General features: G+C 37.1%; 1 protein-coding gene across 2 annotated transcripts in view; it reads right to left on the bottom strand.

The window, feature by feature from the left end:
• Positions 1-14108, bottom strand: part of ZDHHC15 (zinc finger DHHC-type palmitoyltransferase 15) — a 177400-nt gene that overhangs the window by 70612 nt on the left and 92680 nt on the right. For both annotated transcript variants that reach the window (XM_055122910.1, XM_004620918.2), the window contains 2 exons: positions 4344-4464; positions 943-1012 (listed from right to left, as the gene is read on the bottom strand). In XM_055122910.1, coding sequence (XP_054978885.1) covers positions 943-1012; positions 4344-4464 — 191 coding nt within the window. The remainder of the gene's footprint in view (positions 1-942; positions 1013-4343; positions 4465-14108) is intronic.

Below are 14108 nucleotides of genomic sequence, written 5' to 3'. Positions count from 1 at the left end.
CCAAACAAACAAAAAACCAAAAAAAAAGTTAAAGATTAACAATAACAAGTACAGTCTGAGAAATTGTCACAGCTAAGAGTAGCCTAAGAAGGTAATACTTGTGGTATATTGGATGGAATTCTGGAAACAGAAAAATGAAACATTTGGGAAAGTTTCTAAAGTGTGCACTTCACTTAGAATAATTTATCAACACAGTTCATTAATTGTAGCAAATGTACCATGTTAAGGTATGATATTAAAGAAAACAGGAGAAATGGCTAAGAGACATCAATTTTTTCACAAAGCCCTACAAATCCCAAGCTGTTCTAAAGCAAAATATTTACTTTAAAAATGGGTTTTGAACACAAATCCCCACCTACGAATAAATCAGTCAAGAAGTAGTGTTACATATAAACAGTGCAATACTATGCCAGTCTAAAAAAGGACAAAATCATACAATTTGAGGCAACATGGATGGATCTAGAAATATCATGCAGAGTGAAGTCAGTCAGAAGGAAAGGAATAGATATAGAACAGTCTCTCTCACACACATGACTTAATGTTACACAGCAAGGTAGCACAAAATGTCCAAAAGCAACATAGTGGGAAAACTTATCCACACAATTACAGTTGGGTAGAGGGATTGAGAGGGAGTGGTATTGAGGGTCTTGGGAGAGATAGGTGGGTACACTAGTGATGAATGTGTTATAGGAATTGTGTGAATGGAAACTATTATTAATAGTATTGGAATCCACAGAATCCAAATAAAAATAAATTTAAGTAGAACATTTTGAATCATCATCCCTATGAGGGATTTTTTGGCATGTGCTTTTTATGGGCAAAAGAAAATGCTTTTATCTAGGCAAGGTTACATGTTAGATACATCGTTTTGTCATCTAAAACACAGTAATAAAACACAGTAATGGTCAAACTCATCCCAGATGAAATATTGCTCTCACTTACATAGCACAAACAGAGCAGTGGTGGCAGCGATCTGGCTTGATCAAATGGCACCGGTCACAAAACCGTACAGCTATGGGAAAAAGAATGTGGTTAGCTTCAGCGAGGGATTAATATACTATTAAATATCTCACTAGTCTATCTGGAAGCCTTCCTGTACACACATTACTATAATCAATCTCATCTACCTAGAATAAAAGACAGACACATAAAAAATTTATGTTGGTTATTTTCTTTGTGGCTGAATCTTGATATAAATTTAGGGAGGGATAAAAGAGAGAGGCATTTTCTTCATATATAGATATATGGTGGTAAGGTTTTGTCCTAGAAGACAACTGCAAACTGCTTGAGTAATCTTGGTAAAATCATCTTTGCCTGTTTTGCTTGAAGTTTCTTATTTGGAAACAAAAAAACTACAATTTATCTTCTGTTTCCAGAGGTTGGATTACACAATGGAGATAAAACTCCTAAGGCATGGTAGTCAGAATGGTTCTTAAAATAACAATTTAGAGAATAGACAAGACATGTAGAAAAATAAGATCATGGACGACAGAAGTAAGGTGGGGTAGGGAGATAAGGAAGGATATAGTGAGACTTGTACATGGTCCCACAACAAGCAAATGGAAAAACTGCAATGGATCAATTTTCCTAACCCCTTAGTCAGAGTTCTAGTCACTTAGAAAATCTGAAAAAAAAATTATCCCTATATCCTTCTCTCCTTCCTTCTATTCTTATCTCTCCAACTCCTCCTTCTTCCTTTTAAAAAAAAAATGAAAGGAATTTTTCTTTCTTTTAAAGTTTATTTTTGGTGCCAGAGTGATAGTATAGCAGATAGGGTGTTTTCCTTACATGAGGCCAACCTGTGTTGGATCCCCAGCATCCCATGTGGTCCCCTGAGCATCTCCAGGTGTGACCCAAAAAGAAAAAAAAGCGTTTTGGTATGCCATAGCCTGCGATGTTCAGGACTTACTCCTGGCTTTACACTTAGGGATCACTCCTGGTGAAGCTCAGGGGACCGTGTGGGATGCCAAAATTGAAACTAATAAGTCTCTAAATGGGATGAGGTAGCTAAAATATGATTATAATTGAGGCAAAGAGAAGGGGATTGTAACATGCAGGTTTGGGTCCTTAAGAATGTTTTTAAAGACACGGTCAATGTCCTTGCCAACATTATCTCTTAGACAACTGCTATTGTTGTCCACTCGGTTGTTAATCTTTCCCCCACTCCCCAAGTGCATTCCTTATAGATCATCCACTGATTTGTTAAAATTTAAGTCAGATAGATCATAGTTCTCACTACTTAAAATTTTCAGTGGATTTCTAACTCTTTGAAAGAAACCCAAACACTTCCCATGGCCTGAATCATTTCTCCTATGCCTGCCTCCTCAAATTTAAGGTTTATGACTGTCCACCTACTATATTCCAGTCACACTGGATGTCTGTCTACTCTTCTAATACTATAATCTTGCTACTATCTCAGAGTCTTCTGTAGCTATGGTTCCTTCCATCTGGATGCTAGTCCCTCTGACCTCTGTAAAGCTAGATGCATCCTATAATTCAGGATTCAGCAATGGCTTCTCTACTAGTCTATATAAGGGATGCTATAAAAATGTTTATAGGGTCCAGAGAATATTGAGTTGCGAGTAAAACAGATAATTGGAAATGGTGGGGAAACCTGGGACATTATGCTTCACTTAAATAAAGTAGTTTCTATTCAGCTCAAATTTTTGTCATATAGAAATACAGCTAGAAGGTTGCCTGAATTTTCAGAACAAGGAAGAAATAAAGATTTTTGTGTGGAAATATAATGTAAAAAATTAGTAAAAATGTAGAGTTGTAAGGGATGCAACAGAAGATAATTTCATGTCCATTTCCTTTCATCATATTTCAGTGTGCAAAATTTTTAACATATGTAAAGTTACAAAATAGAAATTATATTAAATATAAATCACAATGCTATGAAAGTAGAAATTAAATGTATAAAGAAGGTGTGGAAAAGCACCAACACATGGAAACTGAAGAAAATGCTGCCAAATAACAATGGAATCAAAGGAAAACTTAAACAAGTTAAAAGATACCTAGAAATGAATGATAATGAATATATAAACTATAAGAATCTATGGTACACAGCAAAAGCAGCATCAAAGGGAGAAATTCATAACTATAGAGGTCTACATTGGGAAAGAAGAAAATATCAAATAAATAACCTAAACATAACTTGAGAACTTCGAAAAAAAGAAACAAGAGATGAATATCAAAATTAGTAAAAGAAAGGATGTTACAAAGCTTAAAGCAGAAACCAATGATGCAGAAATGAAGAAAACTAGAGTCAATGACCCCAGGAGTTAGTTCTTCAAAAGAAAAAAAATAGAGAACCCCTTAGTTTGACTCATGAGGAAAAAAAAACAATTAAATTGGATCAGAGAAATACAACAGATTGTAAGAGGTTACTATGAATAACTCCTTGAATTAAGCTGGAGAATTGGGAGAAATATTTCTCTTTGATGATAGTTAATATTGACTGCCATCAATAAGAAGGAGCAGGAGATATTTCTGGAGTGTGATAATGTTTATAGGACGTTAATATAATGGTTATCACTGTCACTGTCACTGTCATCCCATTGCTCATTGATTTGCTCGAGCAGGCACCAGTAACGTCTCTATTGTGAGACTTGTTGTTACTGTTTTTGGCATATCCAATATGCCACAGCTAGCTTGCCAGGCTCTGCTGCGTCCATATTGGTTATAGAGTGTGATAATGTTTACAATGTTATACGTACCTGGTTACAAAGTCATATACATTTGTCAAAAAACTGAATGTACACTTAAAATTTGTGCATGCATTTGTATGGAAATTTTGATCCCCCCAAATAATAATGAAATATGTATGTGGACGTATACTGATATCTGCTGCTGACATTGAAATGTATTTAAAAAAATAACTTGTGGAAATATAGCTCAGTGTTCTGAGTGCATTCAAAGAAGGAGATCTGAGTTGTTCCTGGAACAGTTCCAGGAGTGACCCTTGAGTACGGAGATGGGAATAGATCCTGAACACTGTTGGTGTGACCCCCTCCATCCCCAGTGAACAAAACCAAAAAACCCCCGATGACGATGAATGATGTATTAAGTTACAGTTATGAGGATAAAATAATAGAGCAAAAGATTAATGGTAGAATTCAGAGATAGGTATATATATGTTTATTATATATTTCTTCCATGTCAAATGTTTATTATGTACTTCTTCCATGTTACATGTATGTTTAGAAAATTTAATAATGAAATATTTTTTAAAATTCTATAGTGTTTAACTGGTGAGACAAGAAAAAAAGAGTTATCCTGAGACTTAACCTCTCTGAGATCCTTGCTAATCTGCCTCGCTAGTTGACTTTGGGTGAACTGACCTCCACTTCCAGTTCTTGTGTAAACTGGTAACTTCTTGGCCATATCAACAAGGATCTGCTTCTGGACCTCTGGCCTCTCTTCATTTTCATAGCGCTCCTTGTCTGTATAGGACAAATGGAACTGGAGGCAGACATGAGAGACAACTTTATATTCCAAACTATGCAAAAAAATGAAAAATAACAAATAGATATAACTTACCCTTGCAACCCAGGTACAAATTTAACATGTCTCTGGATACTTGTTTTAATATTCATGTTTGGTTTTCATAACTATGAGATTGGTAGATTTGATTTATGTATGAAGAAAATAAAACTCGAGAGATCAAATACTTTTTCATGGTTATTTAGACTCAATGGTCTTTTTACTCCATTGTACTGTATGATATTGCGTCTAGGTGTATAACACCTTGCTATCAGAACACCATTCATTATGCTCCTTATTAAGTTGAATATATTCTTATAGGTGACACTCTTATAGAAACTAGATGATACTGCTTTTGACATTGCATGTAATAATCTTGCAGATGAGTAGAAATCTGTATATTGTTACTAGTTCAGATTTTTTTTTTCATTCTGGTATGGAGCTGGTGGCCATGTTTGCATCACAGACTTTGCTAATCTGTAGAAGATATGCACAGTTATGCAGACCTGAAAACTTTCTTCTATTTGTGTGAAATGGCATTTAGAGGTGAAAAAGAGAAAGCTCACTGATGTAGCTGAGATCCCTTTGATGGGTGAGACCATTGCACCCATTGATTCTCATCTATCTCTTTTTCCCTTCTCCATTGTATTTCTTACCTTCTCTTCTCTATACTCTGGGGACAAAGACAGTCTAGCCATTCTCCCCTTTAAACCATTGCATTTCTTCTTCCAGTTACTCTAAACACCATGTAGAAATGATATCATCCTGGATTTGTCCTTCTGGCTTATTTCATTTACCATGGTATCTTCCAGATCCATCCATGTTGCAGCAAATTTCATGATTTCATTATTCCTTACAACTGCATATTATTGCATTGTGTATGTATTCCACATCTTCATGATCAACTGCTCTGTTGTTGGACATCTAAGTTGAGTTCAAATCTTAATCATTGTATGAATACTGCAATGAATATTACTGTGCATACATCCTTTTGAATGAATGCTTTCCCGTGCTGGAGGTAGGTACCCAAAGTGGAATTGCTGGGCTGTAGGGTAGCTTAATTTTAATTTTAACCAGAATCCTCAATACTGTTTTCCACTGGAGTTTAACCACACAACATTCCTAACAGTAGTGGATAAGAGTTCCTTTTTCACCACATTCCCACCAACACAGATTCTTCCCATTATTTTGATATGTGCCATTCTCACTGGTGTGAAATGGTATAATCTTGATTTGGATTTTCCTAATAATAAGTGACGTTGGACATTTTTATGTGTCTGTTGGTCATCTGTTGATCTTTCTCAGAGAAGTTCCTGTTTACTTACTCTTCCCATTTTTGGAAGGAAGCTGGGAACACTGGTGCAGGGAAGTTGACTCTGGTGGTAGTATCAGAGATGGAACAGTTCATGTCAAAAACCCAACTATGAGTAACTTTGTAATTTGCAATGCTTTAATGAAATAAAATTTAGAAAATTAAAATAAAAAGCTTCTGCAAACAAAACAAAAACAAAAGAAAGAAGAGAGAAGGATCTTCTACCAAATTTTCTGGGTTTATATAACATCACTGTCACATAATAGTCAAAAATTACTATGGAAAATCACTCTTAGTGTCTTCATCTATAAAAATAGGTGAAATAATACTGCTTTATGAGATTTTTGTACTGGGCAATAATTAAAAAAATCTCTTTGAAGTCAAATTTCATAAATCTTTTAAAATATTTGATATTTCCATCCCTTCCATTTTAACTGTTCTAATTAATGTTTGTTGCTATCTTAATTTGTATGTTCCTGAGTCTGATGATACTGGTTAAACAACTTTTAAAGAAGAGTTTATTGCCGTTTTGGTACCTTTCTGTGAAGTGCCAATTCAAGGAGTTTTGTCCGATTAAATGAAATAAGGTCAATCTCTATTTTTATTCACTTACAGGAATCTTGCTATATTTTGGATAATTATTCTGTGTCTAATATTTTCTACCACTCAGTAGCTCTCATTTGTACTTATGGGACATTTTTCTGGAGAGAAAATCTTGGTGGAAGCATAAATTTATAAAGAAATTGTCCGGCATTATATACTTAAGCTAATATATACCTACTCTATGACTTAGTAACAATGCTCCTTAGTATATGTCTATGATAAAAATTTGTGTTTGCCAAAAAAATAACATATTCAAGATTTTTCACAGCATCTTTTGCATGTTTTGTGTAAAAGAAAAAATAGCAATGAGCCAAGTATCCTTCAATGACTGAATAAACCAACTATATAAAAATAACTAATAGCAGTGAAAAGGAATAACTGAAAGATGCATCAACATGAATAAATCTAGAAAACATGAGTGAAAGATCTGGGCAAAATAGCATACCTATAATTTTGGTGAGGTTCATAAATAGGTAGATTTAATACATGCTAATGGATGTCATATTCGTTATTACCTCTGAGTGGAGGTTGATTGGAAGGGTCATGAAGGATATTCTGAATATTTCAGGAATGTTCAAGATCTTAAACTGCATGGTGAATACATGCTGAACATATAGGTAAAAATTAATAAAACTGAACTCTTTACAAATTAGTAATGCAACAAATAAATATTTCATATAATTTACACGCATGCATGCATATAATCTAAAATTTGTTATTTATTGGCAGTCTCAGGACCTCAAACATAAAAGGAAAGTGTTTTACCTCTGAGCTAAATTCCTAGCCCCTAACTTAAAAAATTGGAAATGTGTAAAACAAAATTATCAATTTAAGAAATATACCTAATAGTGTGCTTTTAAGGTATCATGTTCTTCTCAGAGTAGAACTGAATGCCTGCTTGGAGATAAATGAAATATGCAGAGTTGTTTTGGGCTGTTCTAATAAATATGGTAAAGTATGTGCATTTGATGGGTAGGAATTCAGGGTGATGAACTGAACAGATGTTCACAACTAAGAATTTTCCCCAATCAGAAGGCGGCAGTTCAATGTTATATAATTGTAATAAGTAATGTGACTTGATATGAAAATAACTAGAATAGAAGCTGGCAAGATGGCACAGCAGGCAGGGCACTTGCTTTGTATGTGGCTGGCCCAAAGTCAAAGCCCAGGACCCCATTTTGCCCCCTGATCCTGAGTGATCCCTAAGCACAGAGCCAGGAGTTAGCACTGAGCACTTCTGGGCGTGGTCCAAAAACAAAACAGAATCCCTAGTATTTTCTTTTTGTGAAATATAGATTTTTATTTTTGGTATGTTCCTTTGGGATACAGGTTATTTGTGTTACCTTATACCTGGCTGGAGCAATAGCACAATGAATAGGTATTTGCCTTGCACGTGTCCAACCCGGGTTCGATTCCTCCGTCCCTCTCAGAGAGCCCTGCAAGCTACCAAGAGTATACTGCCTGCACAGCAGAACCTGGCAAGCTACCGTGGCATATTCGATATGCCAAAAAATAGCAACAAAGTCTCACAATGGAGACGTAACTGGTGCCCGCTCAAGCAAATCGATGAACAATGGGACGACAGTGCTACAGTGCTACATTATACCTGTGTGAAGGCACAAGCAGAGGTATTACTGCTGCGGCTATTCAACAACTGGCTTTTGTTGCAGTGGGCAGGGCATTTACTTTACATATGGTCAACCCTGGTTCTATCCCAGAAGTTTATATGGTCTCCCAAGACCACCAGAAATGATCCCTAAGAACGGAGCCAGGAGTAAGCCCTGAGCACTGCCAACTGTGCTCCCAAAACCGAAAGAAAAAGAACCCCAAGAATAGAACTACTATATGAGCTAGCAAACCCACTACTTTTTATCTAACCAAAAGATGCAAAAACATCCATCCAAAACAATATATGCACACCTATATTCATTGCAGCGCATAGTACAATAGCAAGGTTATGGAAGCAACTCAGGTGTCCAAAGACAGAAAAGTGGATAGTGAAGCTGTGGTATATAGACACAGTGTAATATTACTCAGCCACAGAAATTATGAAATCACACAATTTGCTACAACATGGATGGAACTGGTGGTTTTATGTTAAGTAAAGCCAGAAGGACAAGGTCAAACACCAGATGTTCTCACTAATCTGTTGCATATAGAATAACATGTCTAAGGAATGGTAGATTGCAAAGGTTGGTTAAAAATGGCTCATATTCTACATCACTGATGTACCAAAAGTAGCATACCACATTTGAAATACAGGGTGAAATACAACAATCTTCACACACTTTCCACTAAGGAAACGTTTGGATCACTTTTAGTGGATTATTCATAACAAGCAATACAAAATAAATTATTCATGTCCTACCTTGGGTGCAGGGTTTGACGGTTGGGGGGGAAACATTCAAAATATGACGAAGGTGTAATGGTGGTGGGATTGGTATAGGAATATTAAATGTAAAAATTTATTATGAACAACTTTATACAAATAAAATAATTTTTTTTCAATATCTCTAGGTTACAGAGACAAAAAATGCCAAGAAAAAGAGACATGGTAGGTGGAAGCAAAAATAGGAGGTCTGTATACAGGGCTTTACACCCCCAAAAGAAAGAATACACATTCTTTTCCAGTGAACACGGAACATTTTCCAAAATAGACCATGTACTGGGCCCCAGAACATACCTCAATAGAATCAGAAAAATAGAAATTGTATCAACCATCTTTTCAGACCACGAAGCGCTGAAGATAGAAGCCAACTACACACCGACACGGAGAACCAAATAAAACACCTGGAAACTAAACAACTCAATGCTGAACAATGAGTGGGTCAGAAAGGAAATCAAAGAAGAAATCAAGAAATACTTAGAAACAAATGAAAATGAGGACACGAGTTATCAAAACCTATGGGACGCAGCTAAAACCGTGTTAAGGGGAAAATTTATAGCTCTCCAAGCATTCCTCAGGAGGGAAGAAAGGGCCCACATAGAGAATTGACTTCACAGCTCAAGACCTTAGAAAAGGACCAGAAAAAGGAACCCAAACCAGACCGAAGGAAAGAAATAATAAAAATTAGAGCCGAAATTAATGACATCGAAACCAAAAAGACAATCCGAAAGATCAATGAAACAAAGAGCTGGTTCTTCGAGAAAATAAATAAGATTGATAAACCGCTAGCAAGACTCACAAAGAAAGAGAGAGAGAGAACCCTAATAAATCGAATCAGAAATGAAAAGGGGGACATCATAACAGAAACCAGTGAGATTCAAAAGATCATTAGAAACTACTTTGAAGGTCTATATGCCACAAAACAAGAGAACCTAAAAGAAATGGATGAATTCCTTGACTCCTACAATCTCCCAAGTCTGAATAAAGACTTGGAATACTTGAATAGACCCATTAATGTTAAGGAAATTGAAACTGTAAAATCTCTCCCCAAAAGCAAAAGCCCAGGCCCAGATGGATTCACTGGTGAATTCTTTCAAACATTCCAAGAAGACCTGTTGCCAATTTTCCTCAAGCTTTTCCAGGAAATTGAAAAAACAGGAACTCTCCCAAACATTTTCTATGAAGCACACATCGCCCTAATACCAAAAGCAAACAAAGACACCACTAAGAAAGAAAATTATAGACCAATATCCCTGATGAACACCGATACGAAGATCCTCAACAAAATACTAGCAAATAGGATCCAACAACTCATCAAGAAGATCATACACCATGACCAAGTGGGATTCATCCCGGGGATGCAGGGATGGTTTAACATCTAGAAATCAATCGACATAATCCATCATATCAACAAAAGTAAAGATAAAAACCATATGATCATATCAATAGATGCAGAGAAAGCATTCGACAAGATTCAACATCCGTTCATGATGAAAACTCTCACCAAAATGGGTTTCGGATGAACTTTCCTCAAGATAGTCGAAGCCATCTACCACAAGCCTACAGCAAGCATTATTCACAATGGAGAAAAACTAAGGGCCTTTCCTCTAAGATCAGGCACAAGACAAGGATGCCCACTCTCACCACTTCTCTTCAATATAGTACTGGAAGTACTTGCGATAGCTGTTAGACAAGAAAAAGAGATCAAGGGCATCCAGATAGGAAAGGAAGAAATCAAACTCTCACTATTTGCAGATGATATGATACTATATCTAGAGGAGCCCAAAGCCTCTACTAAGAAACTCTTAGAAACAATAGACTTATACAGTAAAGTTGCAGGCTACAAAATGAATACCCAAAAACCCATGGCTTTCCTATATACAAACAATGAGGCAGAGGAAAGGGACACGAAAAAAGCAATCCCATTCACAATCGTGCCCCAGAAAATCAAGTACCTCGGAATCAGCTTAACCAAGGATGTAAAAGACCTCTACAAAGAAAACTATAAAACGCTACTCCATGAAATAAAAGAAGACATGAGAAAATGGAAACATATACCTTGCTCATGGATAGGGAGAATCAATATTGTCAAAATGACAATACTCCCCAAAGCATTATACAGATTCAACGCGATCCCTATAAGTATACCCATGACATTCTTCAAAGAAATGGATCAAGCAATCCTAAAATTCATATGGAACAACAAACGCCCATGGATAGCTAAAACAATTCTTGGGAAAAAGATGATGGGAGGCATCACCCTCCCCAACCTCAAACTCTACTACAAAGCAGTAACAATTAAAACAGAATGGTACTGGAACAAAGGCAGAGCCGTAGACCAATGGAACAGGGTGGAATATCCCTACACACAACCCCAAATGTATGATCATCTAATCTTTGATAAGGGAGCAAGAGATGTGAAGTGGAGCAAGGAAAGCCTCTTTAACAAATGGTGCTGGCACAACTGGACAACCACATGCAAAAAAATGGGTTTAGACCTTGACCTGACACCATGCACAAAAGTCAGATCAAAATGGATTAAAGACCTCAACATTAGACCACAAACCATAAGGTACATTGAAGACAAGGTCGGCGAAACCCTCCACGATATTGAAGATAAAGGTATCTTCAAAGGTGACACGGAACTAAGCAATCTAGTAAAAACAGAGATCAACAAATGGGACTACATTAAACTAAAAAGCTTCTGCACCGCAAGAGATACAGTGACCAGAATCCAAAGACTATCCACAGAATGGGAAAGGATATTTACACAATACCCATCAGATAAGGGGTTGATATCAATGGTATATAAAGCACTGGTTGAACTCTACAAGAAGAAAACATCCAACCCCATCAAAAAATGGGGCAAAGAAATGAACAGAAACTTTACCAAGGAAGAAATACGAATGGCCAAAAGGCACATGAAAAAAGTGCTCTACATCACTAATCATCAGAGAGATGCAGATCAAAACAACCACGAGATACCACCTCACACCACAGAGACTAGCACACATCCAAAAGAACAAAAGCAACCACTGTTGGAGAGGATGTGGGGAGAAAGGGACCCTTCTACACTGCTGGTGGGAATGCCCACTGGTTCAGCCCTTCTGGAAAACAATATGGACGACTCTCAAAAAATTAGAGGTTGAGCTCCCATTTGACCCAGCAATACCACTGCTGGGAATATATCCCAGAGCGGCAAAAAAGTATAATCGAAATGGCATCTGCACATGTATGTTCATCGCAGCACTGTTTACAATAGCCAGAATCTGGAAAAAACCCGAATGCCCCAAAACGGATGACTGGTTGAGGAAACTTTGGTACATCTATACAATGGAATACTATGCAGCTGTCAGAAAAAAGGAGGTCATGAATTTTGTATTTAAGTGGATGGGCATGAAAAGTTTCATGCTGAGTGAAATGAGTCAGAAAGAGAGAGACAGACATAGAAAGATTGCACTCATCTAGGGTATATAGAATAACAGAGTGGAGACTAACACCCAAGAATTGTAGAAATAAGTACTAGGAGGTTGACTCCATGGCTTGGAGGCTGGCCTCACATTCTGGGGAAAGGGCAACTCAGAGAAGGGATCACCAAGTATAATGTAGTCGAAGGCCATGTGGGGGAATGGAGTTGCGGGCTGAATGAGGGCTAGAGACTGAGCACAGTGGCCACTCAACACCTTTATTGCAAACCACAACAGCTAATTAGAGAGAGAGAACAGAAGGGAATGCCCTGCCACAGTGGCAGGGCGGGGTGGGGGGAGATGGGATCGGGGAGGGTGGGAGGGATGCTGGGTTTACTGGTGGTGGAGAATGGGCACTGGTGAAGGGATGGGTTCCCGAACTTTGTATGAGGGAAGCATAAGCACAAAAGTGTATAAATCTGTAAATGTGCCCTCACGGTGATTCACTAATTAAAAATAAATTAATTAATTAAAAAAATAAAGTGAATAATAGTAATAAGGGCTGGAGTGATAGCACAGCAGGTAGGGCATTTGTCTTGCACATAGCCCCTCTTGAAGGGTTCGATCCCACTGCCCCTCTTGGAAAGCCGGCAAGCTACCGAGAGTATCTCGCCCTCATGGCAGAGCCTGACAAGCTACCTGTGGTGTATTCAATATGCCAAAAACAGTAACAAAAAGTCTGACAATAGAGATGTTACTGGTGCCCGCTCAAGCAAATTGATTAGCAGTGGGATGACAGAGACAAAGTAAATAAATCAGCTGGTGGGGTATTTGCCTTGCATGTGGCCGACCCGGGTTCAATTCCTCCGCCCCTCTAGGAGAGACCGGCAAGCTACTGAGAGTATCTCGCCCGCATGGCAGATCCTGGCAAGCTACCCAGGCACATTCCATATGCCAAAAACAGTAACAACAAGTCTCACAATGGAGATGTTACTCGAGCAAATCAATGAGCAATGGGTTGACAGTGATACAGTGATGAACTCTGGAAAGTAATTTTGAAGCTATAGACTATAAAATTGATAATCTCTGCATTCAAATACAGACTACAAAATTTGATATGATTTTGATGTTATTTAGTCTATTTAGTCTTTTATTTTTTCTTAGACTAACCATTATAGTAGCACCTACATTGCATGGTAGGATACATATCCAATGAGAGTGTTTTTATGGATAATAACATAATTTCTGACGTTGTAAGAAGGAACAACATAAGAGATTATATAGTCTAAGAGATTGCTAATGTACTCGTTTGACATTTCTAGTAATTAGGCATATACAATACAAAAGAGTATGTTATCTAAAATTATAAATGGACTGTTTTTTTTCAGTTTCAAAAAATTCAGTTGCAGTTTTTGTAAATTCAATTTAATCACCTGCGTACTCAAGAATAGAATTGACAGGAACATAGAAGAGTATTGCAGGCAAAAAAACAGTTTCAGGGCAGAAAATAAAAAGTCATAAAAAATAACTTTTTAAAAATCATACCTTGTGCTAGGAAATTTGTAAAACTCTTGTGTTGAAAACATGCAATAATGAAAGGGCTAGAATGTTTCTTTCTGATTTGCTTCTAAAACTACATAGAAAGCTATGACAAAGAATTTTCAATTAGTGACATGCTAAGACAATAGCCAGGGACTTTCAGTTTCTGGGTTCACATGTAAGGAGTTTGGAATTTTTCAGTCTGTACTTGAAAATAAGACATTGAATAGATTAAAAGTCAACAGCCCTTCTGGAATCCATAACAGTGTGGAGGACATGGGACAAAGTATTTACACCAGGACTGGAGAGACAGATAAGTGAATAATGGTCATTGTAACTTTCTGAAGTGGAGACTCATGAGCAGAAAACTTTGTAG

This window comes from Sorex araneus, chromosome X, assembly GCF_027595985.1.
Source record: "Sorex araneus isolate mSorAra2 chromosome X, mSorAra2.pri, whole genome shotgun sequence".
NCBI classification, from domain to species: Eukaryota; Metazoa; Chordata; class Mammalia; order Eulipotyphla; family Soricidae; genus Sorex; species Sorex araneus.
This window is presented reverse-complemented; position numbering and strand designations above follow the sequence as displayed.